The sequence below is a fragment of the Amaranthus tricolor genome, chromosome 15 (genome assembly GCF_026212465.1).
Source record: "Amaranthus tricolor cultivar Red isolate AtriRed21 chromosome 15, ASM2621246v1, whole genome shotgun sequence".
Classification (NCBI taxonomy): domain Eukaryota; kingdom Viridiplantae; phylum Streptophyta; class Magnoliopsida; order Caryophyllales; family Amaranthaceae; genus Amaranthus; species Amaranthus tricolor.
In genome coordinates, this window is record NC_080061.1 from 1,757,965 (window position 1) to 1,779,137 (window position 21,173).

Here is a 21,173-nt window from a genome sequence, read left to right on the forward strand (position 1 = left end):
TTGAATAAATCAAATAAAATTTTACTAACTTATATACTAAAAATAAAATATAAAAGTCAAGAGTAATCAACCATAATATTAAAAGTCAAATGAGATTATTAAGCAAATGAGAGGAACTAAAAAACAACTAAAACGGTGCACGGCAAAACAAGGTTTTAGTTAGTAGTACAGTTCGTCTTGAATCAGCTAAACCGCCGTATCCCCTCCGAAAAAACGCTAAACAAACAGTAAACTGCAATTCAGAAACGAAGAAGATAGAGAGAAAAAGATAAAATCTCAATCTCTATTCTGCAATCCCTGTTCACGTTTCATAGATGACGGAGGTTGCGAGCTCCGTAGTTCATGAAGTTTTAGGGAAAAACTTTCAAGACTTGGACGAACCTATAATCGATTACATCGTTAATGTTCTCGCTGATGAAGATTTCGATTTCGGCGAGGAAGGCGATGGAGTTTTCGATGCTCTTGGTGAACTTTTCGTTGATTCTGGCTGCGTCGCCGATTTCTCCGAGTGTCGTTATGTTAGTTTTTTTTCTCTCCCTCTCAGTGATTTTATTGCTTGATATGATGAATTGTGATGTTGTTGTGATGTTAATCATGACCTAATCTGAGAATTTCTCTCCCTCTCCCTCTCCCTCTTCGTTGTTATGCCTATTTGTGTCGCGGAGAAATTGTTGTAGTGTTTGTTTGGTTTTTGTGAAATTCCAGGGTCTAAAAGGTGTTATTTTGAGTTTTTTCTGGAAATGGATTGTATGTGACTGAGAATTGAATTTTTTTATAGGCTTATTTGATGATCGCAGAATCTAAGTGTGAAAGATGGTTAATTTTTTGAAAATATCAAAGTGAATAGCACATACTGATTTGCAAATTGATAATATGATACCGAGAGTTCCTTGAAGTTTTTTTTTTTTTTATTTTTTTAAAACAATTATTTATAATTCGTAAATTCGAGTTATGGCTAGAAGAACATTTAGGATTCGTATTTCTAATCTTATTTTGGCAGCTATTATCTCTATAGATTTAGTTTCCATGGCTGTTTAGTGTATGATGTTCACGATTTATTAATGTGTCAACTCGAAAACGTATAATATTTTTTTGATTGTTTGTGGTGTCTGCAATTTTGGCAGGTCTGCAGCATATTATGTGATAAATTTGGGAAGCATGGGTTAGTCAAGCCAAAACCAACAGTAAGAAGTTTGGCGGCACCAGTTAGGATGTTTGATGGGATGGATGAAGAGGTTGTGCCAAAGAAGAAGGTTGAGGAGATAGACGGCCCACTTTTGACTGAGCGTGACAAAATGAAGATTGAAAGAAGGAAAAGGAAAGAAGAGCGCCAAAGAGAGGTCACTTTTTTTATTTGATTATGATTTGGTTCGCTTAACCTTTTAATTCTCTATTTTTAATGATAGTAGATGCAATCAGGAGGCATTAATCATGGCCTCTTGTACGTGATCTTGTCCATGCTCCATATAGATTTATTCAACACCATATGAAAAGTGTGATGTGATGGAGCTTCCTGTACATTTATCTGGAGCCATAGGTTGAGTGCTTGATTTTTCTGATTGAATTCACATCATGATTCACTTGTAGCTATTGAGTAGTATTCTTAACACTCAAACTATGATGGTTTAATGGTGTGATCTGGCCCATATAGAAGCAGCTGAAAGTTTATATTCTACAAGCATCTGTTTTTCTAATCTTATATTCTATAGAGCGAGCAAGATTGAAGTTATACACGTCTAAAGCTGATTATATTTCTTATAACATGCTGTTTCTGTTCATAGTTCAAATTGGTGTGCATGTGTGTGTTAAGTATTGTTTTCTTGATCAATAGTAGTGTTCAGTGTCTTTTTGTGATTCGTTTTGAATATCTTGTTTTTCAAATGATGTAGGCTCAATACCTGAAGCATGTAGAAGAAATGGAAGCTGTCAGAGCAGGAATGCCTGTTGCATGCGTGAACCATGGACAAGACACTGGCGGACCTGCTATTAGAGACATCCATTTAGATAACTTTAGTGTATCCGTTGGAGGTCGGGAGCTCATTGTAGATGGTGAAGTGACGCTTTCTTTTGGAAGGCATTATGGTACATTTCCGCCTCACTATATAATGTGTCCTTATCTTATTTTATTGACGGCTAGAGATTAGAATTAGAATTAGAATTAGAATTAGAATTATAAAGGAATGGTTTGTCATATTTTTTGAAGCAATTATATATCTGGTGACTCATCTAATGTTAGCATTCTCCTTTTGCAGGACTTATCGGAAGGAATGGTACGGGAAAAACTACATTCCTTAGGCACCTGGCCTTGCATGCCATTGACGGCATCCCCAAGAATTGTCAAATATTACACGTGGAGCAAGAAGTGGTTGGCGATGACACAACAGCTTTGCAGTGTGTGCTTAACTCAGATATCGAACGAACGCAGCTTTTGGAAGAAGAATCTCACTTATTAGCGTTGCAGGTTAAACCTCAACTTGAACTCACAAGTGTCGTGTCTCGATAATTATATAGTTACAGTTTTTTTTCATTTATTACACTTATCCTTTTCATACGTAATATTTATTAATCATTTTGTGGAGCCAATTTATGTATTTCTTTTTTTTTTTTCTGTAGAGAGAACATGAACTTCAGGAGTTAGATGGGAAGAGCAATGGACAATTAAATGGCGATCTAGATAAAGATACTATTGTACAGAGGCTCCAAGAGATATACAAAAGACTTGAACTCATTGACGCAGATTCTGCGCCGGCACGGGCAGCTTCAATTCTTGCGGTTAGTTTAGTTGTATTGTGATATTACTGCCTTTTAATATGTATGCTAGTTCAGATTGAAAGTAAGATACTGCTTTTAGTTCTTTTTACCAATTTAATGCATAGGCCTATGACATTAGTATGTAAAACAGTAAAAGCAACAAGCTGAACTTAAGCAAACAAAAGTTTTAGGGGAGATCATGTCACATTGTTCCATATCTTGTCCATAATAATTATTGATATAGCTAAACGGAACCCATTAAAACAGTTCACTTACACACTACTGACTTCTTGCCGTTTAAAATTAAGGGTTGAGGTTATATCTAACTATTGTTTTAAAGCATTAACTAAAAATGCAAAATCTGATGTCTTTAAGTGCTTTGGGAATTATTTCGGATAGTTTCTACGATGCTGTATTCTTCGCCAAATTAAAGCTTAATGCTTATGAGGGCTATTGAATATAGACAACATACTTAGACTGCCACCTCTCGGGGAAGGGCTAAAGGTTTTCACCTATTATTCAATCCCTTGTAATGAATATTGATTGCTCCTGTTGCTTTTCATTGTTATCATATATGAGCAGTGAGCTCCCTTGTTAAGTGGGTGTATCTGTACGTCATTAGAGTTCTAATCTGGTTTGTCACATTTGTTCCTTGAGATGCTCACAGTTGTTTTTTTGACGTATTCTTTGGCTTGTTGTTGTATGCCTCTGCATTTATATTAGTATAAGCCTTTGTAGTCTGCACTTATATTTATATAAGCTTTTGTACTGTTGTTGTTGTGTGATGGGAGCTCACTAGTGGTATACAGTGGGTTGGTTTTGGCCAGAACTTGGGGCAGCCATCCATAGCTTGATGTGGATGGCTCAGTTTGCTGTCCATCTTTTGGTCTGGACCAGTTCAGCTAGCTTTGTTAAAACTTTTGATAAAATGGGGGGAAAACCACCCTATAATTTGCACCAGCTTGATATGCTGTATAGCAAGTCATAACTATGTCCCACTGGGATGTGGTTTATCGACTCCGGTACAGCTTAATGGCTGAAGCAGCTCAGGCCTGTTTCATGCTCATATCTAGAGCTCACAAATATAATGCCACTGCTATACTTCTAAAGAAGCTCTTGTTCATGGTAAGTATTTTCCTGGGGGGAAGGGTGAGGTATATCAACATATGCACCGTGTATGGATAATAATGAGCTGCATAACTGAAGCTGACTAATTCAAGCCCGATTCACTGCAGAGTTGGTGTAATATGCACTCCTTGATGATCCATGCTCTTAGTTTTTTTAGTGCAGCAAATCATTTGCTAATGAGTGCTGCTACGGTCTATATAAAATACTGAATAACTTGATGGCATTGGTAATATTTCCAGGGTCTAAGTTTCTCACCGGAGATGCAGCATAAGGCAACAAAAACATTTTCTGGAGGATGGCGAATGCGTATAGCTCTTGCTCGTGCATTGTTTATTGAACCTGATCTGTTACTTCTTGATGAACCAACGGTAAGTATTATGCCATATAGTATCGGTTGTAATTGATAATTGTAATGTTTACGTTTGCTTTATGCACAGAACCATCTTGATCTACATGCTGTACTGTGGCTAGAAGCTTACTTAGTGAAGTGGCCAAAAACATTTATTGTTGTGTCTCATGCCAGAGAGTTTTTGAACACGGTATGGGTTATCTTTTGGAGGATTGTTTTAATTATGCCCTGTTTTGAACTTTCTCAAGCATAGCTGTTGATTAAATCCTGCCAAACTATGCTTTCAGGTTGTCACGGATATCATTCATCTACAAGGGCAAAAGTTGACATCATACAAAGGGAATTATGATACATTCGAGAGAACACGAGAGGAACAACTCAAGAATCAGCAGAAAGCATTTGAGTCTAATGAGAAATCCAGGGCGCATATGCAGGTCTTCTGTTATTAGTTTTAATATTCTAGCTTGATTTTGCTGCGTCGAATGTTGCTTCCACATTTGTTTTCCACCTTCACACATATTTCATATTGTTTATTTCTTAAATTATTTGATTTTATGTTGAATGTGCCAGCTCCTCGACATTTCCTTCAGGATTGAATTGTCACCTCCACTCTTCCTATCTTGCAGGCTTTTATCGACAAGTTTCGTTACAATGCAAAGCGTGCATCTCTTGTACAATCTAGGATCAAGGTGATGATTAATTTTCTTACGCTGTTGAAATAGCTCGTAAATGTTAATGTCTTTGGTATCTGATAGAGGATCTAGATTTTTTTCTTCACCACTTAAAGTTCAAGTGGAAACATAATTAAAGCGGGTTTTGCAAAGATTTCAATTTGTAAATGTTACACATGTTTTATTACTGCATACTGATACTGCATATCTAGATAATTCCTATAATTTTTGTGAATCATACATTATGCTCACTTTTGCTCTTTCCAAGCCATGCTCCATATGTCTCTTGTATTCATATATCTTTCTTTTTTCTTTTAGGCACTGGACCGCATGGGTACTGTAGATGCAGTAGTTAATGATCCTGAGTATGCACTGCCACCCTCATTGCTTGTTTCTTGACATTTGAGATGCCCTTGGCTTTCTCTGTGAGACTGTGACAATGGTTGTTCTGCGAGTTAATTCAGCTTTTTTCCTCTTCCTATGGCAGTTACAAGTTTGAGTTCCCAACACCAGATGACCGTCCTGGCCCCCCTATCATAAGTTTCAGGTACCTTTGGCAGTCTTTCTTTCCACACCTACTTCATTTTCTAATACTTGGTCTGTCATTGAAGAATTTTAATCTCTTCAGGAAAGTATAGTTGATTTTTTTCCGAAGCTATGTAGAATCTTGTCCTTGATGTACAACAAATCCTAGATGTCAAACTTGGATCAAATTCTAAATGTTTTTAAATGGAAATGTTATTACAGTGATGCCTCATTTGGCTATCCTGGCGGGCCAACTTTGTTCAAGAACTTAAACTTTGGGATTGATCTGGACAGTCGTGTTGCTAGTAAGATTTTCATCTTAATTCATCATCCATTGTGTGCTTATAAGTTATCTCTTACCCTCTTGTGGCCTTTGTGATTTTGGTTTTAAGTTTCAACACTTTTCTTTTTTATTGATGGCTTGATTTCCTCAATTGCATTAGCATAACATGTCTGGACACTTGCATTCATTTCTTGATCTGGTTGTTGATAATTGTGTGGATTTGGCCAAATATGTTATTTAAAGGACCCTACTATGCTGCACAGGGGCAGTCTTGTCACTTGTGTAATTTTTTTGCTTATGCCACCAAGCAATGAACATGATTTAGGAATTGGTTTCTTCTGCATCCATCAATTTTTTTTCTGTATTGATTAAATGACAATTACTCAATTTAGATGAAACATTATGGTACCTATTTGAAACGCTGAATGATCCTGCCTTGATTTGGACAAGGCTTAATGGTATACTGTCTGTTTTTTAAGTTGAAAAATCTTTACTATATCTTTGTTCTGATTCATTTTTAAATGTTTTTCTGCAGTGGTTGGTCCTAATGGTATTGGTAAGTCCACAATACTCAACTTGATTGCAGGAGAACTGCAACCTAGCTCAGGAACTGTTTTCCGCTCAGCCAAGGTATACTGTGTGTTCATTAGTGTGATCTATCTTTGTAATATCCCACTTGACTAAAAATTCTTTCCTTGTTGCACACTATGCTGTTTAAGCTACGTATTGTATTGTGCAAAAATATGGTAATGGTCGCGATCGCAGTAATGGCATTGTAATGCGTTTATCATAACATCAAATGTCAGTCGAAAACACGAGATAGTCCTTGTAACGGTCCAAAACGCAATTTTTATACCCGTACAACGTCGCCTATACGACGGGATCTTGTTTTTGCCCTATGTTTCGTGGCACCCTACCTGTTTGTTTATATGTATAATGTGTTGCTTGCAGTAAGTTGGTTACTGTAATGAGCTGAGTATCCAACGTTTGCAGTGCAAATTGTAAAGGTGTCGTTTATTTGCTTCGACTTCGTTGGAGCCACTATGACTTGATCTCTGGCATTGTGATGTTGTCAGTTGTGGAATATCACAATTGGTTTCATTTTTTTCTTCTGTGTATTTTCAAATTGGAAAGAATTGACATCCTTTATACTGAATTATCATGAAGTCAGGGGCCCAAGGCATGCCTTCTTGGCTTGGTCTCTTTCCTGGTCACAATACATTATGCTGTTCACAGCTGGAGATAGATTTGCCTCCTTAGCTATTTTTTGAAATGAATAGTAATTCTGCAGTTATTTTCAAGGAGTATGAATACTGATACTGTTTAGGTCCATCTATTCACTGCGGTTTTTTTCCTTGACCTTGTTATGTTCTGAACATTCTGGGTTCAACCTTTAAAGCTGGCTTTTTAACTGGTCATTTTATTTGTCTATATGACTTGGCGTTTGATTTGCTAAAAATCCATTGCTTCATGGGCATGCAAGTTTATTAACAAGATTCGGGGTGTATGGTTTGTCATTTATGTCTTAATTCACTGAAATCCACTTCTGTGCTGTTTATGCAGGTGCGTATTGCGGTATTTAGTCAACACCATGTTGATGGATTGGATCTGTCCTCAAATCCTCTTCTCTATATGATGCGGTGCTTCCCAGTAAGTATTTGTAGAATTTGTCTCAATTTTCCTGTTTACACAATAGAGTTATATAAAGGTCATTGCATTTACTTAAAAGCTTATTGCATTTTGTAAAGAACACTCAACTTGCCATTCCTCGGAACCCGTCATCAGAGAAATGAGTTTTTTCATCAGCATTCACGTTATCTAGTCGTTAAAGCCATTACAAACTTGATATTACTAAAAGTTACCTTTACAGCGTCCTTGGGTAGAAGGATTTTTGATGGAAGGGAATCGGGATCCATTTTCCGTTTAAAGGGTATTACATCAATTAATATGAAAGCATATTAAACTTTACTGTATTTTGATCAAAGGGATCCATTTTTATGGAGCTTTATAGAATATAAAGATAACTTGTTTTTGTGCCAAAGGTAATCGTTGTTGACTTTATACCACTGTAGCATGTAGCATGTAGGAACTTATAGATGGTTAAATGCGGAATAAATGATAACAATTGTTAAAACATCTGTGCCTAGAAAAACATGTATAGTAAGATATGAATCAAGAAGGGTGTAAAGAAATAACAACCGTTGATGCGTGACTTGTACAACGTTCTTTGATGCGTGACTTGTACAACTTTGTAGGATAGATTCTGGTAATTAGTCCACTTAGATCCAGATCATTGTTGTGCTAGCACCGAGAAAACAGTGAAAGAAGGAAGCAAAACATTACGCTGCATTTTTCTATTCTTGACTACTAGGTCTTTATATACAAAAAGTTAAAACCCTATCAGAAAACCCTTTCCAAATAAACCTTAATATCACTTATTGAGGGCAATTGAGTCTATTATCTTAATTGTATTTACCTGGTCAACAAATGATCCTTGAACTACTTTGTGTGACCTTTTATGATTATACGTTTAGCTTTATTTAATCTATTCTCATTAATCTAAAACCGTATATTATTCTCTAGCAAGCAATGTTCGTATATTAAATGTACAATTTATATCTCTAAATTAATCCTATACGTATTTATTATGTATTGTTAGATTGATCCTCAAACATAATTCTTCAAGCTCCCATTTGTCCGTAGACAAGATGAAAATACTAGAATAATTCTAGTGATATCAGATTTTACCATAACTGCATACTACTCGTGCTATTAAATTGTTACCGCAAAATCCATTCTTGATTTCTTTGAGTTTGAATTAATCATATCTGAGTTAGAAATTAGCCCAGAATGCATGACCATGCTTTAATTCTTAGTTTTCACTTGCAATTTGCCTAATGCATTCATTTGCTGCTCTGCGTTATATACTTTAGAGTATTTTCTTATCACATTATGCATGTGCATGTGTCTGCGTACGGGGGCTTGCGCGAGTGTAGGTTTGACTGTGCCGAGGCACACACGCCTTCTGATTGCTGAATTGAGTTCTAGATGGGCCTCCAAAGTGAACATATGTGCTGCTTCTATTTATTTGAATATTTCTGTATGTTCTTGAGGAACATTCAGAATATATAATAGAAAGATTTGTAATATCTTATCTATTTTATTTTTTCAGGGTGTGCCTGAACAGAAGTTACGAGGTCATTTGGGTTCATTTGGTATAACAGGAAATCTTGCGCTTCAGCCCATGTACACCTTATCCGGTATGTCATTGTCAACTTTTTTTGTTATGTTATGGTCATTGTGGATGTTTAATCTTCTCCTAGCTTGTAAGATGGAAGAAGGAAAGCTGGAACTTATTTGTTTCTAATTGGTCCTATTTGTTAGAGTATGTAACATATCTTGGGACCTCAACTATTAGCTTAAGCTTTTCGTTGAGTTGGTTCCTTGACATGGTATCAGAAACCATCGTGAGAAAAGGTCACAGGTACGAATCTCAACCACCCCTCATCTATAGTGGAATATTTAGCGCCATGTATGAGTAGGGGCATGTGCTGCATCCACACTTTTAGCCCAAAGGGCTCTCATGTGAGGGGGCATGTTAGAGTATATAACATATCCTAGGGCCGCAACCATCAACTTAAACTTTTGGTTGAGTTGGTTCCTTGACACTATTGTTTTTTGAAGTTTAGAGATTAGAGATAGAAGATTAAATGGTTTTATGTAACAGGTGGTCAAAAAAGCAGAGTTGCATTTGCAAAGATTACTTTCAAGAAGCCACATTTATTGTTGCTAGATGAACCGTCAAATCATCTTGTAAGTGTCATTTTTATCATTGTGATCAAGGCAGCGAAGGGCTCTAAATTTTTTTAGAGAAAGCGACTTTTATGGTTTATCATATCAAAACATAGTTCTTACAAGTCTTGTAATTTTTCTACGTGTAATGTGTCAAAATTGCATTGAACTTTTCAAACTCTGCTTAGGTGGGAGTCAATTATTCATATTGGGGTAATGGAAATTTATTTGTGTAAAATCATGTTTTAAATTGCTCAAGATTTAAAAGTCCATCAACATAGTGGGGAACTATATAAAACTGTTGGCTTATGTATACACTACAGTCTACATTGGATAGATTAGTTTCTGGCATTTGATAGTGTTCTTTGAGATTGTGCATTTGATTTTTTGTAAAAAGAGTGCCTACCAATCTCATCAGCACAAATTGTGTTCCGTTTACACACGACTCTAGATTGTAGATGACTTCATCATTTTGTTTTACTTCTGGTATTCGAGGTAGATTTCGAGAGACTTAATTGCAGTGCTATGGAAGTATTGCACCTCTATAGTCTACCATGTACTGCGTTGATCATTGTAGGGACACTTTGCACATTCTTTAATAATGGCATTTTAATTGAACTGCAGGATTTGGACGCTGTGGAAGCACTAATCCAAGGTCTTGTGATGTTCCAAGGAGGAATTCTGATGGTATTATCATTATCCATTTGTCTCTGTATTTGAACTCTGCACACAATCACATAACAGCTTTTGACTGGACATATATTTTCTGTATATGCAGGTTAGTCACGATGAACATCTGATTTCCAACAGTGTCGATGAGCTGTGGGTAGTTTCTCAGGGAACAGTGAAACCCTTCCATGGTACATTCCAGGAATACAAGAAATTATTGCAGTCTTGAATTTATCATAAACAGCAAAAGTTTCATAGTTGGCTTAGCTTATCACAGTTCTGGAAAAGCAAAATGATTGAAACAATGGTATATGTGCTATATATTTCAAGGCCATAATGCGAGATTTTCTTCGTGCTGGATCCTGTATGGCTGTAACCGATCAGCATAAAGCATGGAATTTTGTTTGGCTCAGTTTTCTTTAGTTGATATGTTTGCAAGGATGATTGCAAACAACCTCTTTGTGGAGTATTATAAAGCAAATGTTGCATACATTTAACTCTTAGCTTGTTTAGGTGGGAGCTACATAATCTGTATTTTGGGGATAATGGTATGTGATGGAATGTTGGTTGGGTTTCCCCGGTTGTCCAATAAGAGACTGACAGTTCTATTTATAACCATCTCTTTTCATTATTGCGAATTTACTATATGATTTTGGAGAAAATTTTCTTTGATAATTGTTATCGTTTTGTTAATAATTTAATTAGAAAAATTTACTAGGAATAATATAATTTTTGCTTATTTTTCTATAATAATATCAATTTTTAATTAACCATAAATAATATCAACTTAAGGGGTTGTTTTCTTAGAATATACTTAACATGTTAAAAATTAAACTATAAGAGATTCTATTTAAAAAATTTTGTAATTTAGTTAATAAACTAAATTTAGTATTATTCTAGGAAAAGATTCCCTGTTGGTATTATTTATGGTTAATTAAAAGTTGGTATTATTATTGGGAAATTAACGAAAAATTGTATTATTCACGGTGATTTTTCATTTGATAATAAGCCAGGTAAGTATAATTTTCACTATCTTATTCGATTAATTAAAGTACTGTTGATCTTATTCCCTAATCAAAGATTACAATGGAAATAGAAATTTTCTTTTCCTCTTTGCACAGTTAAAGGTCTAGTTTGAAGTTCATATTGTAATGAGAACAAATTGGATTGATTTTCATATCTTGAGAATCGAATATTAAAAGCTTCAACAGGTGCGTAATTCTAGAAGAAGAATAAGTTTTTTGTTTACATTTTGTATTTGAAGATTGAAGATTTGGGAACATCTGAGGTTCCAAAATCAAACTTCAAGTTTAATTTGCACTCCTCAGTTAAAGTTTTTTGGGTGTTTTTCAATTTATTTTACAATTTTATTTATTTATTTATTTTTTTTATCTTATAAGGAGAATTCTTGTGTAACATTAGGGAAATGCAAATTGTTGTGAGAAATGGTCTCTTCGAGAGATATGTTAGATATATAATTCAATTAACACAAATTAAAGAGAGAAAATAAGAATATGAGCTTCTTATTTTAAGATCGTCTCTCGCAAGAATAGCTATAGTAATTTTTTCCTATGTGATCTTACTAATGATTTTCTAAGCACTGTCATTAACTTAAAACATAAATTCTAATGACGATATTAAAGATGCTTTTTATTATTTTTTTTTTCTGTTTTCTTAACATTATATGTGAAAAAAAATTGAGATTGGATCTCTAACGTCATATGTAAATCGATTCAGTGAAACAAGTTTTTCCTTATTAAGAGAAATTTGTTTACTTGGGTAAATTTCTATTTCAGGCCAAAAAATCTGATCCATTCATTTTCAACCAAACATTTTTTTCAAACTGTTCTTGCTGTTGAAGTTTTAGGATCAACAATATTGTATAATAATGCGTAATTATCTATGTTGTTTGCAAACATTTGATTAGCTTCTAATCTAAGCAACAATTAATCAATCATAAGCTAATTGGAAAATGGACGGTTAATCTTAAACTGTCCCATAAAGACACATACTTTATTCCTTTTCCAAGAAATCTTTTCATCAGTCCAATGAAAGTTACTGGGAATCGGAGAATTCACCTTTTCTTTCCACCAGAATAATCAAAATAGAATCAATTGAGAATTGACAAATTTCACTGGAGTATTGTTCGTTCATCAAATTAGGGTTTTTCTACGTATATAAATCTCAACCTTGCTACCCCTTCCATTGTGGAGTAGAGTTCTTCATTAATGAGAATACTCTTTTACAGTGGAAGTAATCGATTGTTTCGTTGACTTTATATTTTTCTATTCCCATTTTAGTTGACTTTGCCTTTTGGTCTTCCCATTGACCTTTCCAATGATGGGATTAATTTCTTTAAAATCTTCCAATCCAATTTCATATCATCCCACATACCCAGAATTTACATCCCATAATCTCCCACAGAATGGCAAGTTTTTATGGTAAATTTTCATTCATTTTTACAGTCTTAATCATTTATACTTCTATTTTATCAGTTATGTCACACCCTCAAAGATGTAGTTCGCTTGATTCAGGTCCAGTAACATCCACTATACCTCTCATATCTTTTCTTGAACAAGTTCAAGAAACTGCCCTTAATAGTTTAGGACCCAACAATTTTGATCCTAAACTTTACATTGATTTTTCATTGAAATCTAATCTGTCAATCACCCAACAAGCTTTTAATAGATTACCCAAAAATCAGAATGGTTCTGTTTCAGCTAATGAATTGCAGAAGTTCATACAAGAGTACTTTAATGGAGCTGGGGATGATTTGATTTATGCTCAACCTCCTGATTTTGTTGCTGAACCGCATGGGTTTTTACCAAAAGTGAAGAATCATGAGGTTAGAGCTTGGGCATTACAAGTGCATTCTTTATGGAAGAATTTGAGTAGAAAAGTCTCTCCTGCTGTAAAAGAGCAGCCTGAATTGCATACTTTGCTTCCTATTCCTGATTCCTGTGTTATTCCTGGTTCAAGGTTTAGAGAGGTCTACTATTGGGATTCTTACTGGGTTATAAGGTTTGCTTTTTCACTTTCCATACTCTTTCAATTTGGAATTTATTGTCATTTCATATTATCTTCCCAATCGCTCATACTTCACTATGATTTTAGTTTGAAAATTGATGTAAAATACTCCCTCTTGACAAATTTTGGGCTTGTACACAAGACCCACGCAATTGCACACAAACCTGACGAGGTTCTTGGTATTAGGAATAGCAAACCCCTCTCTATTTTTCTTCGACGTGTGATCACATGTGGGTTATTTTCTAAGACCTCTATCTCTTTGAATTTGCTGCACAACATTCAAAAAGCTCCCACTCTCACTTCGTTATGTAGCAAATTCAAGGGGATATAGGAACAATGTTTATTTCTTTATTGGCCATGTTCTATCACCTTTTTCTGCACTTACTTTTGTAAATTGGAGTTTTTTATGATTTTCTCTAGTGTTTAATTATGTTTGCTGTTTTTGAAACTGATTTTTACTTAAATTTTTTACTGTACAGAACTTATTATGTTATGCTTTAAGGCAATGCAAACAAGGCCATAATAGTTATTTTACTTATATTTGGTTATTTGAGAACTAAATACATACTTTTGTTGCTTTGTTCTTACCATTCAATTGGGGTGTATTTAATATTCAAACATAATTACATGGAGCAAAAGAATGCTGCAATTTCACAAAATTATGATATTTTTCTAACAACTTCCTATTGTTAAACACTTAACATATACTACATAACTTAATATTTTGGCCCCCAATTTTTTGGTGCGGTTGAACATGTTGAACATGTTGAATATGCTCAGATTTTCCCCAAATAATTAACATATGCTGAAGAAATGTGATCCAGTGTTTTTTTTTTTTAAAATCAGATATTTGACCATTGTTTTCTGACCTGCAAAAACATTTCTGTAATGCGGCTTACATAATTACTGGTTTCTGGTGATAAAGTAGCTAAACTTTAAGAAAGCAGATGGTTCTTCTCCATTCATTGTGTAGGTTGATGTGGATGTTTTGCTACCACTACAAAAAAAATCTTCAAACTTCAACGGCTAAAAGGTTTACCTATTTTTGGTTTTATCAAATGTTCATACACCTAGAAGTTTGACTTTGTATGTTTTTGGGGTGTTATATTATTCTAGAAATTCTTTTTCACTTTAATTGAAACTCTCTTTCTGATGTTGAAATTATGAATATGTAAGCTTTTTAATTATTACTTATGAAGACTTCAAAGCCAAACCAAACCTTTACATTTGTTTGAAGCCATATTGCTTTGACGTTCGAATATTTCATTATATTATCATCTAGAAAAGTCCGTGTCAATTTTTTCTTATTTGGTCATAAGGACAATTACAGATTGTTGCATTCGTCAGATGGTATATATGATTTAAAAACTTTAAAGAAAATTCAGTTTGTTTACTTTAATTATGAGGATAATTACAGATTGCAGCACCGTAGTTTGAAGTTTGAGTCTTGTATGTGTAAATGGTATCAATTAACCTATGATAATGGATTGAGTTAATGAAATACCATACCAAATAGTGAGTAACGGAAATGGTCTCTTGTTTCCGTTACCGAACCTTGATTCTTAACTACCAAAACGACTCCTAAATGTGTTGTTTGATATGGATTTTATTTCTTCTATCCTTGAAGGAGAGAGTTGTCTTAGATTATAAGGTTTAGTCACGTGACTTATTCCTTAGATTGCCGATTTTCATGAATCTTCTTGTGTAACGTCAGTTTGTTTTATCTATCCAAGAATTGTAGTAGAACTCTACACTAGTACATTAGTTAGAATATTTACTGCTTGAGACATTTCTTATGGTATTCATATATTCTTATGCAGAGGATTGCTAGCTAGCCATATGCACAAAACGGCGACAGCAATTGTAACTAACCTTCTATATCTTGTTGAGAAGTATGGCTATGTGCTTAATGGTGCCAGAGCATATTACACCAATCGGAGGTGACAGACTTATCTATGTCTACTATTTACATGGACAAAATTTCAATTCTAAATCTTTTTGTTATTATAGGTGATCATGAAATGAAGCCGATTAACCGATTTACTAACCTACAGGGTACACGTGATATATTTATTAGCATTTTTTGAAGTATTCTTTTAGTAGGGTGCAATAAAATATATTTCCCAAGGGATTGGATTTTCACTTCCTGTGTAAGTATGAATGACGTTATGATACCTAGTGACAATAAATTATCGTACGTGAAGTTAGATTTCCTAAATTATATTGCCTTATGGATCAGACTTTCAATTCTTGTGAAGTATGAATAACTATATGAGCCTAGTGAAAGTAAAACTTCCTTTTTGAAGTTAGATTTCCTACGTGTGCACTATTCTGCGTCTTCCTCCCTTTTATAAGTAAACCTTCCTACAAAGTTCACTTTTGCGCCATTAATGATCATTACGTGGAACGAGCCAACCGATGAAATCTACCCTAGCCTTTGCTCTTAATTTTGCAATTGTTGTTTATTATTTGAACTTCTCCTGGTCTTAACAGATCCTTCCCCTTTTTAAGTCATCTTGAATATCTTTCATCATTCCTGTGTAAGTATAAGCTTATTTCATTGAATATAAAGATTTTACTTTCTCGATAATCAACTTATTTGACTTTTGACAAATGTAGTGATAATAATTAATGAATTTGAAGTTAATCTAGTGTTACGATAGGGTGAATGTGAAATTTGTTTGAGAAAGAGGATATTATTTTGATTTGAGAAATCCAAATGGGAAGGAGGATTTTTGTAAAACGTAACGAATCTTCTTAAAATTTCCTTAACATGTCCATTTCCAAGGGGAGGTGAGATTATGCATTGATTTTGTTTCTGCTTAGAGTTTTGATGGATATATTAAGGATAAAAATAAGAGGTACATGACAGTTTATATTAGGGATTTCATTTTATTCATCAAGATTTAAAAGTGTTTAAGACTGCCGGAGAAAATTAATGAAATAAATTATGCTGTTAGATTCTTTTATCCAAGCTATGCATGCTACTGTTAATACAAGCCGTATGGCTTCTAAAACGGATTTTCATCTACAGTCAACCTCCCCTATTGAGTTCGATGATATACGAGATCTACAAAAGGACTAGTGACATAAATCTGGTCAAAAAGGCTCTTCCTGCTCTACTCAAAGAACACAAATTTTGGAATTCAGGTGCCCTCGACATTCTTATGTGTTGCGTTTCTGATGATTATTTGCATCTGCTGACCCTACTGCTATGTTTACCATCAAAACCAATTTGTTTTGGTAGGAATCCATAAGGTTACTATTCGTGATTCCAGTGGTTGCACTCACAATATGAGTAGATACTATGCAATGTGGAATAAACCCCGACCAGAATCTTCAACTATTGTATGTTCTTTTCCCGAAATCTAGAGAACAAGCTGCCCAAACAAGACCTACGATAGTTTGATGTATGATGATGTTGTTTTCTACAGGACAAGCAAACTGCTTCAAAGATCACTGATGCAGCTGCCAAGAAAAAGCTTTACCGTGAAATAGCTTCTACCGCCGAATCTGGATGGGATTTTAGTACAAGATGGATGAGGTAAAACTTTTTCTTGCTATTGGATTAGTGATAAAGTACATGAAGTTTATTCTTTTTCAGTTTTTGGTGTTGTGTACGGCATGGTTACCCTTTGTCTGTTTGGTGAAAATCAACCTGCATAGTATTGTGTACGGCATGGTTTTGAACTTAGATTAGTAATTAGTTACTTTTTGATCGTTTAGTTTTCATGTTCCTTCCATGTTCTAACTCTAGATTTGGTATAAGATGGAGTAATGGCAAAATCAAAAAGAAATTATTCATATTTCACGTTTGAGTTGGATTTACTTCTTGGGTTGAGCATACTCTAGTGTAAAGCCATGTCGGTGACATGGTAAATTTGAGTGTCACTAGCCGAGGGCTAAGTTCTTGTAGTTAGATTGTTCTGAAGTGTAAAAATTTACTATGGCATGCTTTTGTCCATGATTGTTGATTACTTGCTCAGTCCCTTTAAATTAGCAATACTTTTTATTTTTGTTCGCCCAAACTTTGCAACATTTCCTTCTATAGAAATGTCCCCACCATTTTCTTTAATTCTCATTGACACATTTTCTCTCTTTTAATACCATCATGATTATACTGTCTCGACCATTTCTTAATCTTTGTGCCACACCATGATGTTGCAAATTCATGGGGACAGAGGGAGTATTGAAGTTCATTCTGCTTTCTATTATGTTTTGATTACATTTTCTGGCAATTGGGTATTTGGATAAAGAATTTGGTGTCTTGTGCAGGAATTCTTCTGACCTAACCACATTGAGCACAACATCGATAATACCTGTAGATTTGAATGCATATATACTCAAAGTAAGCTTCAGTTATAGCTTTTTAGGCTAAAGTTTATATGGCAGTTAATCTCATGGAACGAAAATGGTGTTTGGTTTGGCTTTAGATGGAGCTTGATATTGCTTTCCTTGCAAAAGCTGCTGGAGAAAACAGTATAGCCGCGGAATTCTTCGAGGCCTCTCAAGCAAGAGAGAAAGCTTTTACCTCTCTTTTCTGGAATGAAAAAATGAGCCAGTGGCTCGACTGTTGGCTCACTTGCAAGGTGACATTTGCATGCAGATCTGAGTTATATCTTATAGTTGTATTCTGTAGACTTTCTTGTAATTTGTTAACCTCTTTACTTACAGGATGACCAAACTTGGGAAGTTTCTCACCAGAATCAGAATATATTTGCTTCAAACTTTGTTCCTTTATGGATTAAGCCGTTTGATTCAGGTACATAATCTTGCTTCTTCTTGTCATAACTCTTGTTTTGGCTGTTTAACTAAGGCGGTGAGGTCTCCCTACATTTTACGATAAATAATTATTCAACTCTTTCTTTTTGGACAAGCTAAAGCCTAAAACTTGGTGAATATTCAGTAAGATAACTAATCAAAAAAATTATAGTAAAAATTAATTTCAGTTCAATGAAAACAAATGAGGCAAAAGGTTTGATTGGTGCGGCGCTATGTAATTATTACTGTGCATTATGGAAATAAAGATCATCTAAGAATGATTCGCGTTTAAGACAATTATACTTTAGTTATATTTTGGTTTAGGTTAAGTTTGAGTCATCTAATGTCGGATTTGGTTCAAGTTCATGTCAAGTTAATAGCGTATTGAGCCAATCATAAGTCAAGTTAAATCGGATCTAGGATCACTTTGAGTCAGATTTCTATGGATTATGGCGGGTCTATTATAATTGGGTAAGATCTCAATTCTGAGTCAACTTCAATCAGATTAAAGTTAGATTGAGTAATTGACAGGTTTGGTGCTAGCCGAGTTAGATAATCCACAATTTCAGGTCATTTTCACCCATGTCAGATCAGCGCCAAAATTATTTGGTATGTGTTGGGTTGGGGTCACTAGTTAACATCAGACCGGGCTTAGGTTGGTTACAAATCAATGATCACCACATATGGGGTCAGGGTGTAGGTTGGTAATGTATTTTGGGGCCGAGTCTACTTTTTACACCCTGAGCATGAGTATGCTTGGAGGAAAATCTAGGCTGTTTTGGTTGGGCTTAATTTTGTTCAGTCTATTGGCATGCGAAGGAGCAAAATTGAGCCCAACCAAAATATTTTTCCGAAGTTATAAATTGAAAGGAAAATTATCAAAAAGTACCTAATAAAAAAAGTTTTGCTAAAAAATACCTAATAAAATTTTTTCTTCTCCAAAGAGTACCAAGTAAACTTTTCTTTCAGTTGACTGTCAAATATAACAGTTGACTAGTCAAAATCAATTATTCTTCTTCTTCTTTAATTTCTTTTCCAATTTAATTTCGATTTTGAGTAAAAAGTTGAGGAAGAAGATAGTGAGGAAATTGAATTGAAAAAGAAATTAAAGATAAGGAAGAAAAATTTTTGCTTTTCACCAGTCAACCGTTATATTTGATGGTCAACTGAAGGAAAACGTTAATTGGTACTCTTTGGAAAAGAAAAAGTTCTGTTAGGTATTTTTGACAAAACTTTTTTTATTAGGTACTTTTTTGGAAAAACAAATTTATTAGGTACTTTTTGACACTTTTCCCTAAATTGAAATGTATTTTGATTTTTGAACTAGTATTTTTTTCTGTAATTTGTAGCTCACTTGGGTGAGAAGGTCATGAAAAGTCTTGCAAGTTCAGGCTTGATTCACCCTGCTGGAATTTCTACGTCTTTGACAAACTCGGGACAACAATGGTTATTTGCCTCTCAACCTTCTTTATCGACTCTTTTTTCTCTCTGTAGAAATTCTGTTTTTATGTATTACCCTGTTTAGCGCGGTACTCAACTAATCGAGTTTGTATAACCAGGGATTTTCCCAATGGTTGGGCCCCAATGCAACACCTCATTATTGAAGCGCTTGCAAAGTCCAGATCGAAAGAAGCCTATTTGATGGCGGAAGATCTAGCCGTTAGGTGGATTAGGACCAATCATGCTAGTTTCAAGAAAACCGGAGATATGCATGAAAAGTACGATGTACAAAAATGTGGAGCGTATGGAAGCGGCGGTGAATATATACCACAGGTATTTCATCTTAACTATTAGTAGTACAGTTACATGGTACAGTCATTGCTTTCAGGGGCGAACCCGGTGCCCTTTGGTGCTCACACGCGAGGGTACTGGATTCTAAAAACATTATAATTTATGCGTCATCTTTTGGCAATCCGACTAAATTGCTGTTCAAAGAGATTATTTGCGGAAACTTTCTTTGATTTGACGCTAAATTAGAACTGATAGGGCATGAGCTTATTGATCTCGGGCTGATATCAAGCTTTTTAAATTGTGTAGACTGGTTTTGGTTGGACAAACGGAGTTGCATTGGCATTATTAGAGGAATTCGGATGGCCTGAAGATAGAAAACTTGATTGTCAATGAACTAGGAGCTTAGCAATTCATGTTGCTTCTGCAATGAAGTACGAGATTCGACTCCATGGCAGAACAACGGTAAGGGTAGGAGATATGAATTTATTATCACCGAAATAAAGTTTTGCGATTTGCATATAATGTAAACTAGGCTTGATTATACTCTGCATTGATCTGTTCTTGCATATTTCTCATTAGTACTGATATCGGCTTTCGGATATCAATGATTTGATTGGAAAACTAGACATCTTGTATTCTTGTTCAAGTAATGTTTATGTATACAACATACTCTATTAGCTATGGCTTCTTAAAGTCATTATGAATGCGTTTGCTTGTTACTCCATAATTCATGAATAAGATATTGCTAATTTCTTTAGTCTTATAGATTTTGAGTGCTATGCTATATTTTATCTGGAGTTGGTTTTGTATGGATTTAGTGCAGACTGCAGAGTAAAATAGTGTGCACAAACCTTAGAATTAGGGAGTAAGGGTTAAATGGCGTGAGTTACTAGAGTGGATACCGAAGAGTTTATTAATAATGTAGTGCACTAAGTCCATATTATACTTGTTCATTCTGTTTATAAACTCTTCTCCATCATAAAACCAGACATGATAGCCGAACACAAAAAAAAAAAAAAAAAAAAACCCGAAAACCGATAAACAACCCAATTTTTTATATTTTACATTTTATTATGTATACTATTACAATGTAATAAACACCCATTGCTGCAACACATGGTCATCCATGTATTCTTGCTACCTTAAAGAAGTCTGATTAATTTAGAATACTGTATACAATAATCTGTTACGTCAGTTGAGGAATTTATGGAAGAATATGCTGAACTATCTATGCAGAATGCACTAATAAATAATCAACCAAAAACAAGAACCATTATAACCAATTAACAAATCATGCTCGTACTACTAAATTGCCAAAATGTGGTACATTCCTTAATTCAAAGTATCATTCCTGTTTAAACGTCATGAAGCATTCTATATACTAAATCTATTATATATTATATTCTGTCAAAACTAGACTGTACTGTTATGACCGTGTTTATTTAGACAGGACACGACCATTCCTGGTTTTGCTCCTACAGGAGCC

At 34.7% G+C, this 21,173-nt stretch overlaps 2 protein-coding genes across 2 annotated transcripts; both read left to right on the forward strand.

Moving 5' to 3' along the window:
• The first annotated feature begins 115 nt into the window (after positions 1-115).
• Positions 116-10,830, forward strand: LOC130800787 (ABC transporter F family member 3). Its single transcript, XM_057664457.1, has 18 exons — positions 116-518; positions 1,125-1,340; positions 1,890-2,082; positions 2,253-2,461; positions 2,614-2,772; positions 4,119-4,247; positions 4,317-4,418; positions 4,516-4,662; positions 4,855-4,917; positions 5,218-5,264; positions 5,387-5,446; positions 5,647-5,729; positions 6,243-6,337; positions 7,271-7,357; positions 8,880-8,967; positions 9,435-9,520; positions 10,124-10,186; positions 10,278-10,830. The coding sequence occupies exons 1-18, from the start codon at positions 315-317 to the stop codon at positions 10,395-10,397; spliced, it is 2,151 nt and encodes a 716-aa protein (XP_057520440.1). The 5' UTR covers positions 116-314; the 3' UTR covers positions 10,398-10,830.
• Positions 10,831-12,022: 1,192 nt separating this feature from the next.
• On the forward strand, positions 12,023-20,450 carry LOC130800788 (probable trehalase). Its single transcript, XM_057664458.1, has 11 exons — positions 12,023-13,189; positions 15,016-15,135; positions 16,230-16,345; positions 16,443-16,543; positions 16,630-16,739; positions 17,471-17,543; positions 17,629-17,784; positions 17,870-17,957; positions 19,306-19,402; positions 19,516-19,729; positions 19,994-20,450. Exons 1-11 carry the CDS (start codon positions 12,594-12,596, stop codon positions 20,078-20,080), a joined length of 1,758 nt encoding a protein of 585 aa, XP_057520441.1. The 5' UTR covers positions 12,023-12,593; the 3' UTR covers positions 20,081-20,450.
• The last annotated feature ends 723 nt before the right edge of the window (positions 20,451-21,173 follow it).

Coding starts and splice junctions, on each gene's coding strand:
- LOC130800787 (XM_057664457.1), top strand. CDS start 315: ATGACGGAGGTTGCGAGCTCCGTAGTTCATGAAGTTTTAGGGAAAAAC. Junction 4,663..4,854: donor AATCCAGGGCGCATATGCAG/GTCTTCTGTTAT, acceptor CCTATCTTGCAG/GCTTTTATCGACAAGTTTCG. Junction 4,918..5,217: donor TTGTACAATCTAGGATCAAG/GTGATGATTAAT, acceptor TTTTTCTTTTAG/GCACTGGACCGCATGGGTAC.
- LOC130800788 (XM_057664458.1), top strand. CDS start 12,594: ATGGCAAGTTTTTATGGTAAATTTTCATTCATTTTTACAGTCTTAATC. Junction 15,136..16,229: donor GCATATTACACCAATCGGAG/GTGACAGACTTA, acceptor TTTCATCTACAG/TCAACCTCCCCTATTGAGTT. Junction 19,403..19,515: donor ACAAACTCGGGACAACAATG/GTTATTTGCCTC, acceptor TTGTATAACCAG/GGATTTTCCCAATGGTTGGG.